Consider the following 15,239-nt stretch of genomic DNA (forward strand, 5'->3'; position numbering starts at 1 on the left):
TCACAGTGCAAATTAAACACACCGTGACTCTGGAGACACGGTGAACATTTGACATAAAAAAAAAACAGCACAGTGAACATATTCATGCACTCCCGTGATGAAGACATTTGGCGTGTTCAAGAGTGTTCGGGTCACAGGAGTGCACTGTTAGCCTTTGTTCTGCTGGGATGTGTGTTTAAGATTCAGAGCTTGTGATCTTTGTCCGGGCCCATGCTGAGCCCTGACGGGGGGGAAAGCGAGCGAGGCATCAAGGCACCAACACAGGCTCCTAATGGATGATGCCGATAACAGATTTCAGCTTTAATTGTTGTGGGATTTAAATAATTTATTGAGCAGACAAAGACGCAAACTCAGCCTCACCCCCATCCCCCACACTGACACACTCTTATGTAGAGAGATCCCCCACCCGCCCACACCCCGCCCCTGCTTAAGATGAGCGCGCATGTATAAATGTGTAACTGAGAGCTACGTCTTTATGTGCCATCAAACAGATAATGTGACAGAAATAAACTGTTTACATGCGGTAGCCTTCTGCTGCAAATCCGCAACGTAAATGATGATCAGGGAAATGTGGTTTGTAAAAATGAGGCTTAGGATGTCGTTGCCAGGAACACAAACAGATCCATTTAAGACCTTTAATCTATTACTTTTAGTTTGTTAAGTAGTCTAAATCATGCACCTATTCACACAAAATCAGCCAAATCATGCACCTTGTATTATGTACCCCGCCCCCTCCTTCTTGTTGCCAGAACATCAGATCCAGTGGGGTGGTTTGCAGTGCCTGAATGTTGGATGTTGGCATCAGATTTTCTGGGTTGTGTTTGTCAGGCGTCCACCAGCACATCCCGCAGATGCTTGAACAAATGGGGGGATCTGGGATTTTACAGGCTGAGTCACTGCTTTTTCCTCTTTGTCATGTTCCTTTTGCTGTTCCTGATATTTTGGGGGGATGTAAAGGGAAAATCCACCCCTCTCTCCCTCTGGAGGAGAGTGCAGTTGCCATGACGAGGTGTGCTTGATCGGCATCAATGTTCCAGCCTAAGATCAACATGTATCCAGGGAAACGCTGCATTATAACGAGATGATCAATCACCTGTCACTTTTAATAACGTGGCTCGTTGCCATATTTGTGCTGTGTCTGGCACGTGAGAGTATCTGTGCAGTCCAGATGTGCGCCTGCAACAGGGACAGTACAAACAGGCAACCACAGCTTTCGCTCATTTTCTGTCTCATTCAGCGTCTGCCTCTCAGCTCATTGCTTTTATAAATAGTCTGCTTATCCTCAGCTGTAATTGAAGAGAGTCTTCTTGGCCCTGCTGCCGCAGCAACATCTGTCTAAGAGCTGGCGTACAGCTGTCAATCAGCCCTGGAGGAGATTTTGGAGGCAGAGCCACAGACGCTTCGCATACAGCCCACGGTGTTTCATAGCCAACCTAGAACAGCCATTTACATAGCAATCACATCTCCCTCTACATTTTAATGTCAGCCAACCCCCCGCTCCATCAAACACTCACACACACTGAACCAGTGGAAACATAAGAGCACTGATGCAGCTTCAGTTGGGAAATTGTTGTTCTAAAAAGGCTTATTCAACTTCATTAAATGGCCCTTTGCAAAGGTAAAAAGTGACTGAAGCAGCGAGAAGCAATGAGTCCATCACATCAAAACTTCAGCCTTCCTTTAAAGCATTTTTGTTGTGAGTTGCTCTGGGCAAAGACATCTGCTGTGGCAACCCCGTCCAATCTCCTGAGGTGAGCCATGCACGCACACATAAACGAAGTTTCTGCGTGGTCTAAAATTCCTCTCACGATCTGTGTCGCCGAGCACTGCGGTGGCGCTGGGATGAAAAAGAGCACTAAAAGGCTTGATTGGCAGGACTAATGTTTGTGCGTGTGAGCGAGTGGATTGGCAGAAGTGTTGAGGTACCAGGCTTTTCACTGCTTTCACACAGGCTTTTCAAAAGGACCTTCTTAATAAACTCAACACCCAAAAACACACAAACACAATAAGATGCTGAAAAACAGCAAATTTAACCACATATAGCGACACAGCGACACATAAGCATACAGGCACTGCTGTCATCAAATGGACTCCATGTATGGATTTGACATTTAACCCAGTAATAAAAGGACACATAAGGACACACAAAGGACGGCATATGTGCTGTGTCAGGCGTCTGTAATGAGCATGGGGGGAGTGCTGAGGAAGGATAAGTGCACAAGAGAAAGCATGAGGGGGAGGCAGGGAGATGGAAAGGTGTGTAAGAGAAATAAAGATGTGAAAAGGCAAAAGAAAAAGAAGAAAAAACTGAGGAGGGGTTGTTCTCTTTGGGGAAAGCTGCAGCTGCTTTCACCTGCCCACCACTCCCCACCCCTGTCTCCCACTGAGGCCTCATTACAGGTCTCCAGGCTATAATTCATTCACTCTCCAATCACTTATCAGGCTTGTAGTTCCACCAGCAGACTCCCTGGGACCCCTGCTCTTATTGCAGAGGGAATACTGATGCTCACAAACAAGAGCCGCCCCGGACTGCCAAGACTGAAATTCCTTTTAACCCATGTAAGAAATGAGAGGGGGGGGATGTCTTTATCCACATTAGCCTGTGATATTTATTCCAATGCATGTACTAATATATATTTCAAAATGCATAATTCTGCCCTATTTGAAAACTTTAAAGAAAAAGAAAAGGCAAAGTAAAGTTTTCATGCAAATCTGTAAGTTTCTTTTTAAACCAGTTAAAAAAACAGTTACATAACTTCCTTGGTAGAGGTAATAAACAAGGATGGAAAGCTATACAGTATTCCTACTTTCTTGGCATCATTGCGCACTTAGGTCTATAGCACGCAACATACAGGACAACCAGAGCTGACTCCTGAATTATGCAGAGACTGGGGATTTTGCAGGAACTAAGGAGAACATGCAAAGCTCTATCTGTGACAGCACGTACATGGCTAGTGAACACCATGTCATGTAGAGAGAGGATAATGGAGACAAAGAGACTTTGGAGACCTGCACACTTGGGACTGAGTAGTAATAACTACTAAGGTATATCCCCCCAAAAATGTGTATCAATTTAATACACCCTGTGATTTTATGTGTTTGCATTTCTGTCTGTATTTGGTGGTAATGTTGGTCTCCATCTACACATCGGATTTTGTAGGCTGGTAAATTTTGTTAAGCAGTTCATCTCCTGACAGTAAACCGCACTTCAGCGTGAAAGAATAAAATGGGTAAGCTATCTGAGACAATAGTCTTTGGTGAGGTATTAGTATCTTTTCCTGCTGGGAGAACAACAGTCTACCTCCTGTTTCTGTCTTCAACAAGAGCCGGCTCCAGGAGCTCTCTTTGTCTTCACTAATCCTCCACACTGAGTGAGATGGCCCAGCATAGGAGAGGGGGAATGAAAGGGTGGGAGAGGCAGGCTGGGGGATAAATAATGTGAATATGGGGAGAAAGGATGATAAACCAAGAGGATGCTTGGGTATCTGCAACACAAGCCCTGTCCTTTAAATGGCAGCTTAGCATAGACACGATAGCGTCAGCTGGTCAATCGGCCTGCCAATTCAGTCCAGACTGATAAATTCCAACAATTACCGGACGCCTTACTGTGATATGCTGTGATATTACAGCCATTCATCTTCCCAAAAGCATGAACCCTAATGATGAATGGAGCTGACATTTACTCTTTTTATACTAACTGCAGGACTGCAGATGTTTCCAGCTACCACTCACGCTGACTTTGTATGAGAAAAACATCCAAATGTCCACCCTGAATAGAAGAATTTATTACAGCAACCAAAACCACTGCTTTAAAGCACAACAGAGAAAACAAGTATTGCTTTCCAAAGACTCAATCTTCCTCACTCTTCTCACAAATTTGCACAGAAGCTCTGAAGGACTTCCAAACTGCCTCACCTTCCTCGGCCGCAGCACGCATTACTATTATGTACATCCCCGATGCTATTTGTTCTCCTACATTAATCCCGCTCACCTCCAAGCACAGATGCTCGCCGCCTCATAGCCAGAACAGACTGTAAATACACAGTCCTGGATGTGCCAATGAGCCTCTTAGCAAACACAATCTGTAATATACTACCTGTGAGCACTATATTAGCTCATACACACATACACACACACACAAACATAATCCCCAATGTGATAGCTAAAGCTATGAGCTTAAGTGCTTGCATGTGAGAGAGAGAGAGAGAGAGAGAGAGAGAGAGAGAGAGAGAGAGAGAGAGAGAGGTTTGACAAGGATCACAGTGAGGAGCTCTGCCTGAGGCGAGAGGAGAGGAGAGGAGGTTTTTTTTTTTATGAAACTCCTTTCAAGTACCTATCTCTATCATGCGTGCTCTCCGTATCTCTCCCCATCTCCTGCACTTACTCAACCCACCCACAAACTCAAGGGTGCATGAAGGACACCCTCATACCTCCCTCTGTCCTTTTACCTCTTTCCAAACTCCCTTTGCTTCTTTCTTTGTCTCTCTCTCTCTCACACACACACACACACCCCTCTCAGTGTTTTTCTCATTAACTTTGCCGTAAATCTGATCACGCCTCTCTGTAATAAATTACAGAGCCCGGGAATAGAAAAGGGGAAACCAGGATGGAGGTGGAAAAGGAGAAAAGCTGGTTGTAGCAACATCGGGATGGAGAGATCTGATTTGTGGCTGGATGATAGACTATTCTGGAACGGGACATGAGAGATCATTAAATTATACAAATATGAAGATGTAAGGATGAGCAATAATTGCATACATGCAGGCACATGCACAGCACAGAGACACAGAGCAATAATTCCCAAGCTACTCGATGCCTACTCACATTTTAGGGATCAAGTGGCAAATGTCACAAAATCCACTGAAAGTCACGCAAAGTCTCAATGGCACTTTGATGCACTTATTTGTTCTCTGAGTGAACAAGAGATCATTGTCAGGTAAAAAAAAATACTCTGAGACCCACCAGCTACTCCCACTGAGCTTCTCCAGCATAAGTAGGAAGGAGATATTTTAAAAGTTTAGAGTTCTAGAAGAAAAATCAGACACTGTTAGATAACTGGCATTTTAAAATGCTGCCAAAACTTAGATGGGCAAATCTTCCAGCTGAATCATCAATACAAAGAACAACATTTTAGGAAAATATCTCTCTTTAGTATGGAAAAAAGGTAAAAACTTCATGTTTTGTTCATTTACAGCTACTCTGAGTGACTGAGGCCCAGGAGTAACTACCTTGCCATGTTTTGCCACTCAGTTAAAAAGTTAAATCAATAATAAGTTTGGAAAATTCTACCTCAGTTATACCCGGTGGAGTTTTGAACCATTAATAACATTGGAGGAGAGTTTTAATTAGTTTTGTCTCCATCGTGGACATCCTGGACTTCCAGGTCACGAGGAGGGGGGGGGGGGGACATTTGCACTAGCGATGTTACCAGAACAGATACTTATGATGCCTTCCAGGATCTTTCTATGTCAAAATGATGAAAACAAGACTATATACCTACTCTATCTAACAAAGAAAACAACATGAAGAAGACGGCAAAGAACATGCACCTGCCAACACAGCCCTGCTCCAACACATCAATAACAAAGGCAGGACTTTCTTACTGATGCTATCATGGTTTTCAGACAAGGGAGGAAATACTTTCAATTCAGTGACACACAAAAAAGACAGCGCCTAAAGAATTTAAGGTGTGTGAATTTAAACTCAAAATCACACAGCATTCAAAACAATATCGTTCTAGGGTTATCCTGAAATATACTTTACCATTTTGTTTGACACAGCTGTGGTGAAATCAGCTTTGCTCAATCAGCTAAGCTAATGTTGTGTTAGCTTAAGCTAGCATAATGTAACTAATGTTATACCTTACAGTAACTCCAGCAGGCTACTCGGCAACCAACGTCACTTATACAAAATATTTTGTGTTTTAACAACAACAACCTGCCATCTCTCTGTTAGTGACTTAAAACAAACTTTTGCACGGGATAATCATTTCGTTTTGTTAGCTTTGGTATTTTATTCTTGACCACCAGTTTAGCTCACTGGGTGGAGTAGGTGGCACATATATCGAGGCAGTTTACTGTGCATCTTCCCTCTGATCTTGCTCTCAGTTTTCCTTTCTTCTCCAAGCTAAAAATATATATTAAAAACATTCGCAAAAGAGTTGTAAAGAAATGTATGAGATATAATTTTTAAAAAGTTAGCTTGTTTGAACTTGGCTGAGCTCCCCTTCAAGAGGATCTTCTCAGATAAATCTAGACCACCTTCAGAGCTGTGGTTATTTTTAGAAGGCTCTGTGGTTGTCTCATTATGAGCACGTACTCTGTCCCTGTGATTTCAACAAGCTCCTAAAACATGCGCAGACCTTAGCTCACCACTCACCCTGCTCATCGGATTTACTTCACTGGGACCTTTTCTTCTTTTCTTAAAAAATCAAACTGAAGGATCACAGTTATTTATGCATTATTATTATTACTATTTATCTCCTCATATACAAGGTCTTGAATAATCAGGCCCCATTTGATCTGACCTCACAGCATCATATTTCCCCAATAAAGCATTTTGTTCCCAGACTGTAGGCTTACTTGTGGTTTCAAGGGTTATTAAAAGTAGAATTGGAGGCAAAGCCTTCAGCTTTCAAGCTCCCAGTTTGGATTCAGGAGATAGACACGCTCTCTAATTATAAGATCAGGGTTGAAACTTTCCTTTTTGATAAAGCATATAGTTTGGGTTGGCTCAGGTGATCCTGAATTCTCCCTTAGTTATGCTGGAATAGGCGCAGGCTGCTGGGGGCTTCCCATGACGCACTGAGTGTTTCTTCATCACTCAACATCACTCACTGCAACTATATTTAATCATTAGTTAGTAATCTCTGGCTCTCTTCCAGTATGCCTTCTGTCCTTGCATCTGTTGCCAAGTCCTTGCTTATAGGGAGTCATCTGATCGTTGGGGTTCTCTCTGTATTACTGCTGGGTCTTTAACTTACAATATAAATCACTTTGCATCTAATATCACGGCAAAGTCCCAAATCTCTTTCACAGGACAGACCGCGCCAAAGTACAACAGAGATTCAGCACATACTACAAAGGCACAAGTGCTGACACCTGTAACTTATGATCAAACCTCTTATCATCACAACAAAAGGATGCAAGAATGCATGATTGGAATTATTTGCAAAAACAGATTTGCAAAAATGTGTGAAAGAAACAGCATTCAACACATTTGTCAAGCCTCGATTAAATTTATTTGCAAAAAATAAAAGATAGCAAACTGGTTTGTTCAGGTTTATTGGCTAATAATCTCCCTCACATCGGCACAGAAGACACCTGGGGCCAGAGGTATGTGGGCGCAATCCCCAAATAGCGCTCATAGGTGTGTGTACAAACATTGTGCTGTTGTCTAAACACAGGCGCAGTGAGTTTATTTCAATATCAAGTGCAAAAATGTGAAAAAAAACATCCTTTATTTGGCATTAAAATTTCCATAAATAACAGTAAATTGTTGCAAACATTAATAAATCATTCTGCTTAAGTTTAAATATCAAATTTAGTATTCAATTTAAAATCACCAACAAAAGTGGGTGAAAGCACGTCATGTACCTTTCTCTCTTTGTATTATTCTTCCTAATTTTCCCCTTTTTAAGTATTGATCCTCTCTCATTCTGTCTGAGCACCACTCCTTTCAATCCTTTTTAGTTATCTCTCATTAAGACCGCACTTTACGTGCCTCTTCTGCACCTGAGACCCAGCGAGACGATACACACAAAGACTCTGCAGCTTTTAAGAGTTCATGTCTTATTGCTCTTCACACACACAATCCTGCTGATGTACAGATGCACCAACGTGTAGTCACTCATTCATCAAACCACTGAACCATGGGATGTTTGGTTAGCTCCCTGCCTAACACATTTATCTGGAAGGACTCTGTGGTTATACTGGAGCACTGTTGCCTCCAGCCCGCCCCCTCCCCACCAACACTGCTCTCCCTGGTGCACACTGCCTTCACACAGATGAATAATGCATTTAGCACTGCCTGTAATTGACCTCTCGCATTAGCATAAAGAATTTGTCTGAATGCAGAAAAAGCAGACTTGACACAGTTGTAGAAATAACAAAACTGAGTGTCTGTCAGTGTCAACAAAGAGCAGGAGAAGCCCTCGGCTCTTGAAGCTGCTGCAGCCGCTTATTTCATAACACAGGCGAGGTTACGAAACACTCCAGTCCCAGCTGGATGTACGAAGCTCTCCTCTCCTGTCTGCACTCACATATTTTCATACGTACATATTCTGCATGCTGCACGAATACTAAATGATTCAGATATGTTCAGTGTCTTCAGCTTTTCTCTATTTTTGTCACACAAACATAAACACACAGTAACCATACACACTAGCACAGCCAGGCTGGTATTGGCTGCTGGTAGTCATACACTATGATTTGTTGATGATACAGTAATTATAATGTTTGATATCAGAAAAACATGATGGGAAGTGTCTACAATTTTAGAACACAATCAGGTAGGAAGATGACTTTATATTTATTTATGCAGTCATAATGTCATCATATACTGCCGGTTTATTCATAATCTTCTTCATTAGGAATACCATCGCTTTATGGGTCACTACACCAGATCATCCATCTCCACTTCACCGCATCCCTATCCCTCCTCTGTCACTGCAACCCTCTGCATGTCCTCCTTCGCTACATCTATGAGTCACTTCTCTCACCTGTGCACTTTCATCCTAAAACTCCATCCACACTTTTCTCTTCCTTTATCTTCAGCCAACACTACAACAATTTCCACCTGCACCCTGCTGGCCCCTGATCGATCTAGTTGGGAAATCTCATTCTGGTTGATCCTGACGCAACCCTCCCCATTTGATCCCTGGCTGCCAAAATGCTTCCTTGGGCAAGATACTGAAGCCCAGATTGCTCCTGATGCGTTCATGAGTGTAAATGCATCTGAATGTTACTTAGAAAGCACTTAAACATTAAAAAAGTGCTTGTTTGAATTTGTGTAAATGGCGGAATAAGATACGCTGTCTGAAGCAGCACTCAGATAGAGTAGAAAAGCGCTGTATAAGTAGGTTTATCATTTCCAAATTACATCTTCTCCATCTGCATATTGTTTTTCTTTACATTTCCAAAGCCAGAACCAGATTTTGCCTAACCCGAGTGCTTAAAAGTTAGTAAAAACAATCCTGAGGGTGGGCAATTCATTTTCCCAAAGGGGCCATATGAGAAACTGGTACTGTTGTGGAGAGCGTCACCAACAAGTTTATAAAGAGATCAAACTAATATCAAGCAGAACTGAGTTCAGCTTCTTGGTGTGGCCCTCCACAACAGTCCCAGGGCCTCATGTAGACCCCTGGGAAAATCAATTACCCACCCCTGATTTTTTTTTTTTTCACCTCCATACCTGCAACACTGTGTAATAAGACTTTTCTTGCAGGTGTGTAACCCCCTTGCTGGCAAAATGTTTCCACAGACATACACATAAACATCTGCTAATGTGCTGAAAACCACCTTTGTGGAGAAACTGCAGTACTGCAGGTTTGTTTCCCGGACCACATTTTACCACATTTTCCGCGATGCGTCAGACACACACACTAACATGCTAACATAGTGTCATATTTTAATTCTGCCAACTTATTCATCAATAAATACATTTATTGGGGGGGGAGGGGTGGGGGATTTAATCTCTAAAGAGTTTATTTTGTTGCATACATTTGCCAACTTGTGATACATGTCCATGAATAATGTTAGATTTATAGTTGTCGTAAAAATGAATGACACAAAATAACCAAACATCAAACTTTATACTGTAGCTGCTGGACTAAAACAGAGTCGGTGTATGTGTCGGGGTCATGCGTAGAAGTGTAAACATATATCACTTAAATGTTTTCCCTTCTTCACGTGATGGACGACGAAAGAAGCCGTCTTGTGCACACTCCCCTTTTAATGTTATAGCGACATCTATTATTCAGCAAGAGCAGGTGGGAGGGGTGGGGTAAGAGGTAGCAGGGGTAGGGCTGTGTGGAGAGTGGGTGTGGGGCAATCAAGGGTGACGATTTTTGTGTGTGTGTGTGTGTGTGTGTGTGTGTGTGTGTGTGTGTGTGTGTGTGTTGGAAATGAGGATGATTGAAAAAAGAGAGACAACCCCCAACCCTTTTCACATTTTCAGCTTACTCTTGTCCTATGAATGGAAAATTGCAGGCAGTTGCTGAGATGCAGGACTGGAGGAAGACAAAGACAGAGAAAGGGTATAAAGACCTCATGACCCACCAACCCCCCTCCTGACTTCCTCTCTATACACTGCCACAGTTCAGATGGGTGGCTCGTGTCAATACGGCATGTTACTGATGAAAGCATCAAAGACTAAAGCACACACAATTATGTATTTAGTTCATGTGAGCACAGAAGAGAGGGCCATTTCTTCTCTAAACAAAATGTCTAGATCCAGGTTCTGTGACACGAAACACATTTTCAAGCCTTTTTGCAGAGTGCACGATGGGATCCCGGTCGTGATTACGAACACGATCAATGCACGACAGGATAGATCTGAAAACATACCACTCAGCCACAACAACATCGCTCACTTTATATAGTGTTGGTCTCTATCATTAAAAACAAAACAAACAAAAAAATACAGCCCACCAGAGGACGGACACGGGTCTGCTGTAGGGTGTAACACCGGGATGTGGGTTGCGTTTTGGGTCTGGAGGGTTGTCAGGAGGAGTCTCTGTGGATCAGTCTTTGTTTCGGCCGATTCCACAAATGGACATCTCGCCTGGGATGTTGAGAGTTTGAAGCCTGCTCTGCGTCTTGCACTCTCAGAGGTGCTGGCTGAGACTGCTACCATCAGTGAGCATCACTGCTATGAGGTGGGGTGAGCACTTGATCATGTTTAGATGGTTGGTGTGACCCAAAAGAACATTGTATTGTAACAAGATGAAGGTTATTATTGTTGTGGTTGATCAGTGTATACTGTGTGTGTAATAAAACTGAGGTGAAAACATCATCTGGTATTTATCAGTGATGTGATGGATGTAGGCAGAAAGTCAGGGGATCACCAAAAGCAAGGGAGAGGATCACAAATGTCATGAATCTAGAATTTGTCGGGACATTAAACTAAAGATAAAAGCGACACAGTCACCTACAGAGCAACTCATCTCACATGGCATCTCCAATCATGCTTTTTTCCATCTGACATTAAGAGGACTAGACTAAAAAAAAATACATATAGTATCCAACATGTGTCTAAAAAGCATAAGGCATATGATTTTATAACAAAACACCCACGCTCCTCTATTATTCACAGTCTATCATCAAAGCATTAACTCCAGGCACAGAAAGAAAAACGATGATAATAACATGTAATGTAGCACTTGACACAGTCGACAGTGAAAACTGGGGAAAAAAAAAAAAATCCCACCACTCTTGATTGCTCATGGCAACAGCTAAACACAGAAAAATGCACAGCACTCATTGATCAAACTGAGAGAACGAGGCTTTGTTACAGGGAGCCAAAAACCAGTGTTGGCTCATTCAGCTAAAAAAGCTCCCACTCCTGCACCCACTCACATATCAACTGGGTTTATTCTGTCTGGGATGAAAGCTATCTGTAAACAAAATCAGTGTGGCTGTCATGCAGGGGATCAGTTCACAGAGGAGTGACAGTAGACAGGAGGGAGACGAGAGTTGGAAGAGGAGGTCTCAGGTGAGACGGAGGGAAACTGAAGCTCTTTTTTCATGAATGAAGACAGCTGGCACTGGGACAAAGATGCAAACATGCATAGCAACAACTTATTTCTTGTTCCATCAACAGCTTAAAAACTCAAAGATATTCAATTGAAATAAAATTCTTAATCGTCAACAAGAATTTAAAATTTTTACAAATCAATTATCGATTAAGTGTCCTCACTGTTCTTTTTAAAATAACGTTATCATAAAAAATCATCATGAATTAAAAAAATTTGCAGTTAAGAGTTTGCAAAAGTTCACCTTCACAAAGCAGGAAATTCAAACAGGAAATGTTAAATGTTTTTATTCCGAACGTGATTAAAGGAATTAACCTATTATCAGTTAATTTATATTTTTAATACATTCTAATATGTTCCCTAAAAAATCATTTCATTTCTGTCGAAGGATAAAAAAAGACAGCGTGATGCTCGATCGTACTGATCTCAGTCTCTTACTATTATTGGGTGTAACAGATCTGGAACAGCTGCACACAGCTGTACGGCTCTCTGTGTGGATCAGCCAGTTATCTCCGTACAGGAAGTCTGGATCGGCTCTCCGAGGTTCAGATTCTAAGGGGCATACCCCAACAGGCAATGCAGAACCTGATTGAAGGTGAGGGTGAGGAGACTCGCCTACCTCTAACTGGCTGCATCCAAATAATTTATCCTGCTAATAATGTGAACTCCCTTCTTCCAATGTTGCTCTCAGCCCTAGAGGCCCTGAACCTTCCTAAACACCCCTCTTTTATATTCATTTATCCATATGCGTACTTTTTTATAGCACTCCATGTTAATCTAATCATAAGAAGGCTGGATCCTGAGTCCTTTAGCGCTAAACCGGAGGATCTGACACCTTTCGTATCTCTCTCCACTCCTGCTGAAATCACTCTTGATGCACATGAGTCCAACTGTGTCATGTTTACTTCCTGTTTGTCACCGTTGTTCCTTCAAACTGCAAACTGCCTGTTCGTGTCATTATTGCGTTTTTCTCTTTTCACTTATTTCGTTACCTTTATAACACTGCCTGTATAGAGAAGGATAGCAGTCTGCATTAAACAGTACAAACATACATGCGTAGATGTATGCATGCACCCATAACAGGCCAACATGTCACTCAGGGAGTTGCAGGCTATCCTCTAAACCTGGGAATTCCTCTGATGTAACATTTTACTCAGCAAGAGAGTGACTTCCGCTGTGATGAGTAGGCAGCTTCACTGTATGCACATGCCAAGTTCACAAGCTTTTGGGATAAATGAGACAAACATGGACTGTAAAAGTGGCAGACTGGAGCCAAAGCAAAACAAGAACAGGGAAAGGTTTAGAGAGGATGACACTAAAATGTGAAAGCTGTAGAAACAGAAGAAGAGCTGAGAGAGAGAGAGAGAGAGGAGCTTACTTTCCATCAGCACAGCTGTGATCAATATTAGTGTCTGACAGGGCTGTGCTCGAGCCTTTACTGTAAATCACTTCCTATTATGATGGAACCTCTATATCACACACAAAACTGACCGGTTCCAAACACGCTAACACACACACACACACACACACTGTATGCATTTATCCACAGAGCAGCTGCTGTGGTACAGTTATGTGCATTCCCTAAAACAGGTAATAAACAGCACTGCAGCACCACAGTGACCTACTTCAATTTAACACTGAAGTCATCACTAGTTTAATGTGCAACATGCACTTGGGGGGATTCATGCTAAACAAGAACAAGAGGCACTGAGAAACACAAGTTTGACACCTGAAGCAGTTATTTCAACAAGCAAGCTCACACTACAGTCTTTTCCTGGAAAATGAGGCAACCTTTGCTTTCACAAGATGCATCCGTGTGTCCAGTTTTGTTTGTTTTTTTGCCTCTCCAACTTAGGGATGTGCTGGAACTGGACCAACAAAGAGAGAACATCCGCGCCCAATTAAGAATCGCTAATTAACCTAAACCTGCCCAGTAGAAACCCAGACAGGCACAGTGACATACAAGCACAGACACACAGACAAACAAAGACAGACAGATTTAATAATGAAATACTCACTGATTCAGTTCCACATCCAAAATGAACTTCCGACCAAAAGCGTCAACTTGAAAGCTCGCTTGGGCCACATGGTTCACCTAAAAAAGACAGAGAAGAGAAGCTGCACGCTGTTTCTAAAGTCCCCGTTATCACATGCATGGTGAAGTTCAGTATCATAGACATGGATAAGTCTCATCTACACTGATGGACGGCTGCATTGTGTGTTTATAGCACCGATTAGCTGCAGGAATGAAGTAAGCCAAGTCTGCACACACACATAACCCTAACTGGTCACAGCAAATGCCTGCACCTCCCTGCGCATGGTTCTGCCGGAGGTTTCTTCCTGCTAAAATTGAGTTTTTCCTTCCCTCTGTCACCAAGTGGTTGTTCACTGGGATCAATTGTTTATTTGGGGGGGGTTCTATTATTGAAGGGTCTTTACCTTACAATATAAAGCACCTTAAGACAAATGTTGCTGTGATTTCATGCTATATAAATACAGCTGAACAATAAAATTGAATTGAAGTGAATTAAGTTCACCATCAAAAAGAAAAAAAAATCTAACCCTACGCCGACTCATTTAATGTTTCTTCACCGATCACTGCTTCATCTCTAAGTGCATGAACTCTGTTTGATTGATGTGGCTGGGGGAGGGTCTGATTCATTCCAAGTCTTGGACACATATTGTATGGGGTGTGCCCCCTGGGTCAATAATAACTCCCCACAGTAATTCCTTTAGGTCCAGTAAAGCCCCAGTGGAGACCTTAAGCATGGCTTACCGTCTCCCTGAGGCTTGGGCTACCTGCTTTACAGACTGGACACTACATGACAACAAAGGAGAAAGTGTGTGTGTGTGTGTGTGTGTGTGTGTGTGTGTGTGTGTGTGTGTGTGTGTGTGTGTGTGTAGGCTGTCATTTCAGGAAGTGCCCCTGTGCTCACCCAAGGATAGCCTGATGTCCCCAGTGATCACAGACTCTATTGTCTGCAGGAGCGTGCCTGTGCCGGTCAATGCATATATGAGCAGTTAAGAGGTTGTGTGGGTGTGTGCAAGAGCATGTGCAAATGGCAATTCCACACTTTGATGAAATCTAATCTGGCAGATTGTATCCACGAGGGTAGGAGGTACCAGTAATTGTGGTTAATGAAAGCACATCCCATCCTGACTTAGCAGGACCAATATGAGGAGACCACTGGTGACTCCTCTCGCATTGATTTCTGAGTCATGGCGAGCCTGATTTTCCACTCGTGATGGTTCAAGAATGACTATAAGCCTATCATTGCTCTGCAGAGAGGCAGGCAGGAAATGCAAACCGACACAGTTAGACTGATTTCACTGGAAGTGTTTGTTTTTTCACCAAAACAACAAGAGCACCTTGCTGAACTCCCCGCAGCTCATTCAGTGCTGTTTGTGTCTGCGACTTAAAAATAGGTGATGCGAGAGAAGCCTATAAATAACTCCATGTGTGTCGCACATTTTCAGAACTATCTGA

At 42.6% G+C, this 15,239-nt stretch overlaps 1 protein-coding gene across 3 annotated transcripts in view; it reads right to left on the reverse strand.

Moving 5' to 3' along the window:
- Positions 1 to 15,239, reverse strand: part of adam22 (ADAM metallopeptidase domain 22) — a 67,126-nt gene that overhangs the window by 49,135 nt on the left and 2,752 nt on the right. For all 3 annotated transcript variants that reach the window (XM_086311791.1, XM_086311790.1, XM_086311792.1), the window contains exon 3: positions 13,771 to 13,847. In XM_086311791.1, coding sequence (XP_086167917.1) covers positions 13,771 to 13,847 — 77 coding nt within the window. The remainder of the gene's footprint in view (positions 1 to 13,770; positions 13,848 to 15,239) is intronic.

This window comes from Aulonocara sp. 'chitande type north' Nkhata Bay, linkage group LG11 (assembly GCF_057382095.1).
Source record: "Aulonocara sp. 'chitande type north' Nkhata Bay isolate Kocher_YH1m ecotype deep benthic linkage group LG11, A_spYH_male_GT1.1, whole genome shotgun sequence".
In the NCBI taxonomy this organism is placed as follows: domain Eukaryota; kingdom Metazoa; phylum Chordata; class Actinopteri; order Cichliformes; family Cichlidae; genus Aulonocara; species Aulonocara sp. 'chitande type north' Nkhata Bay.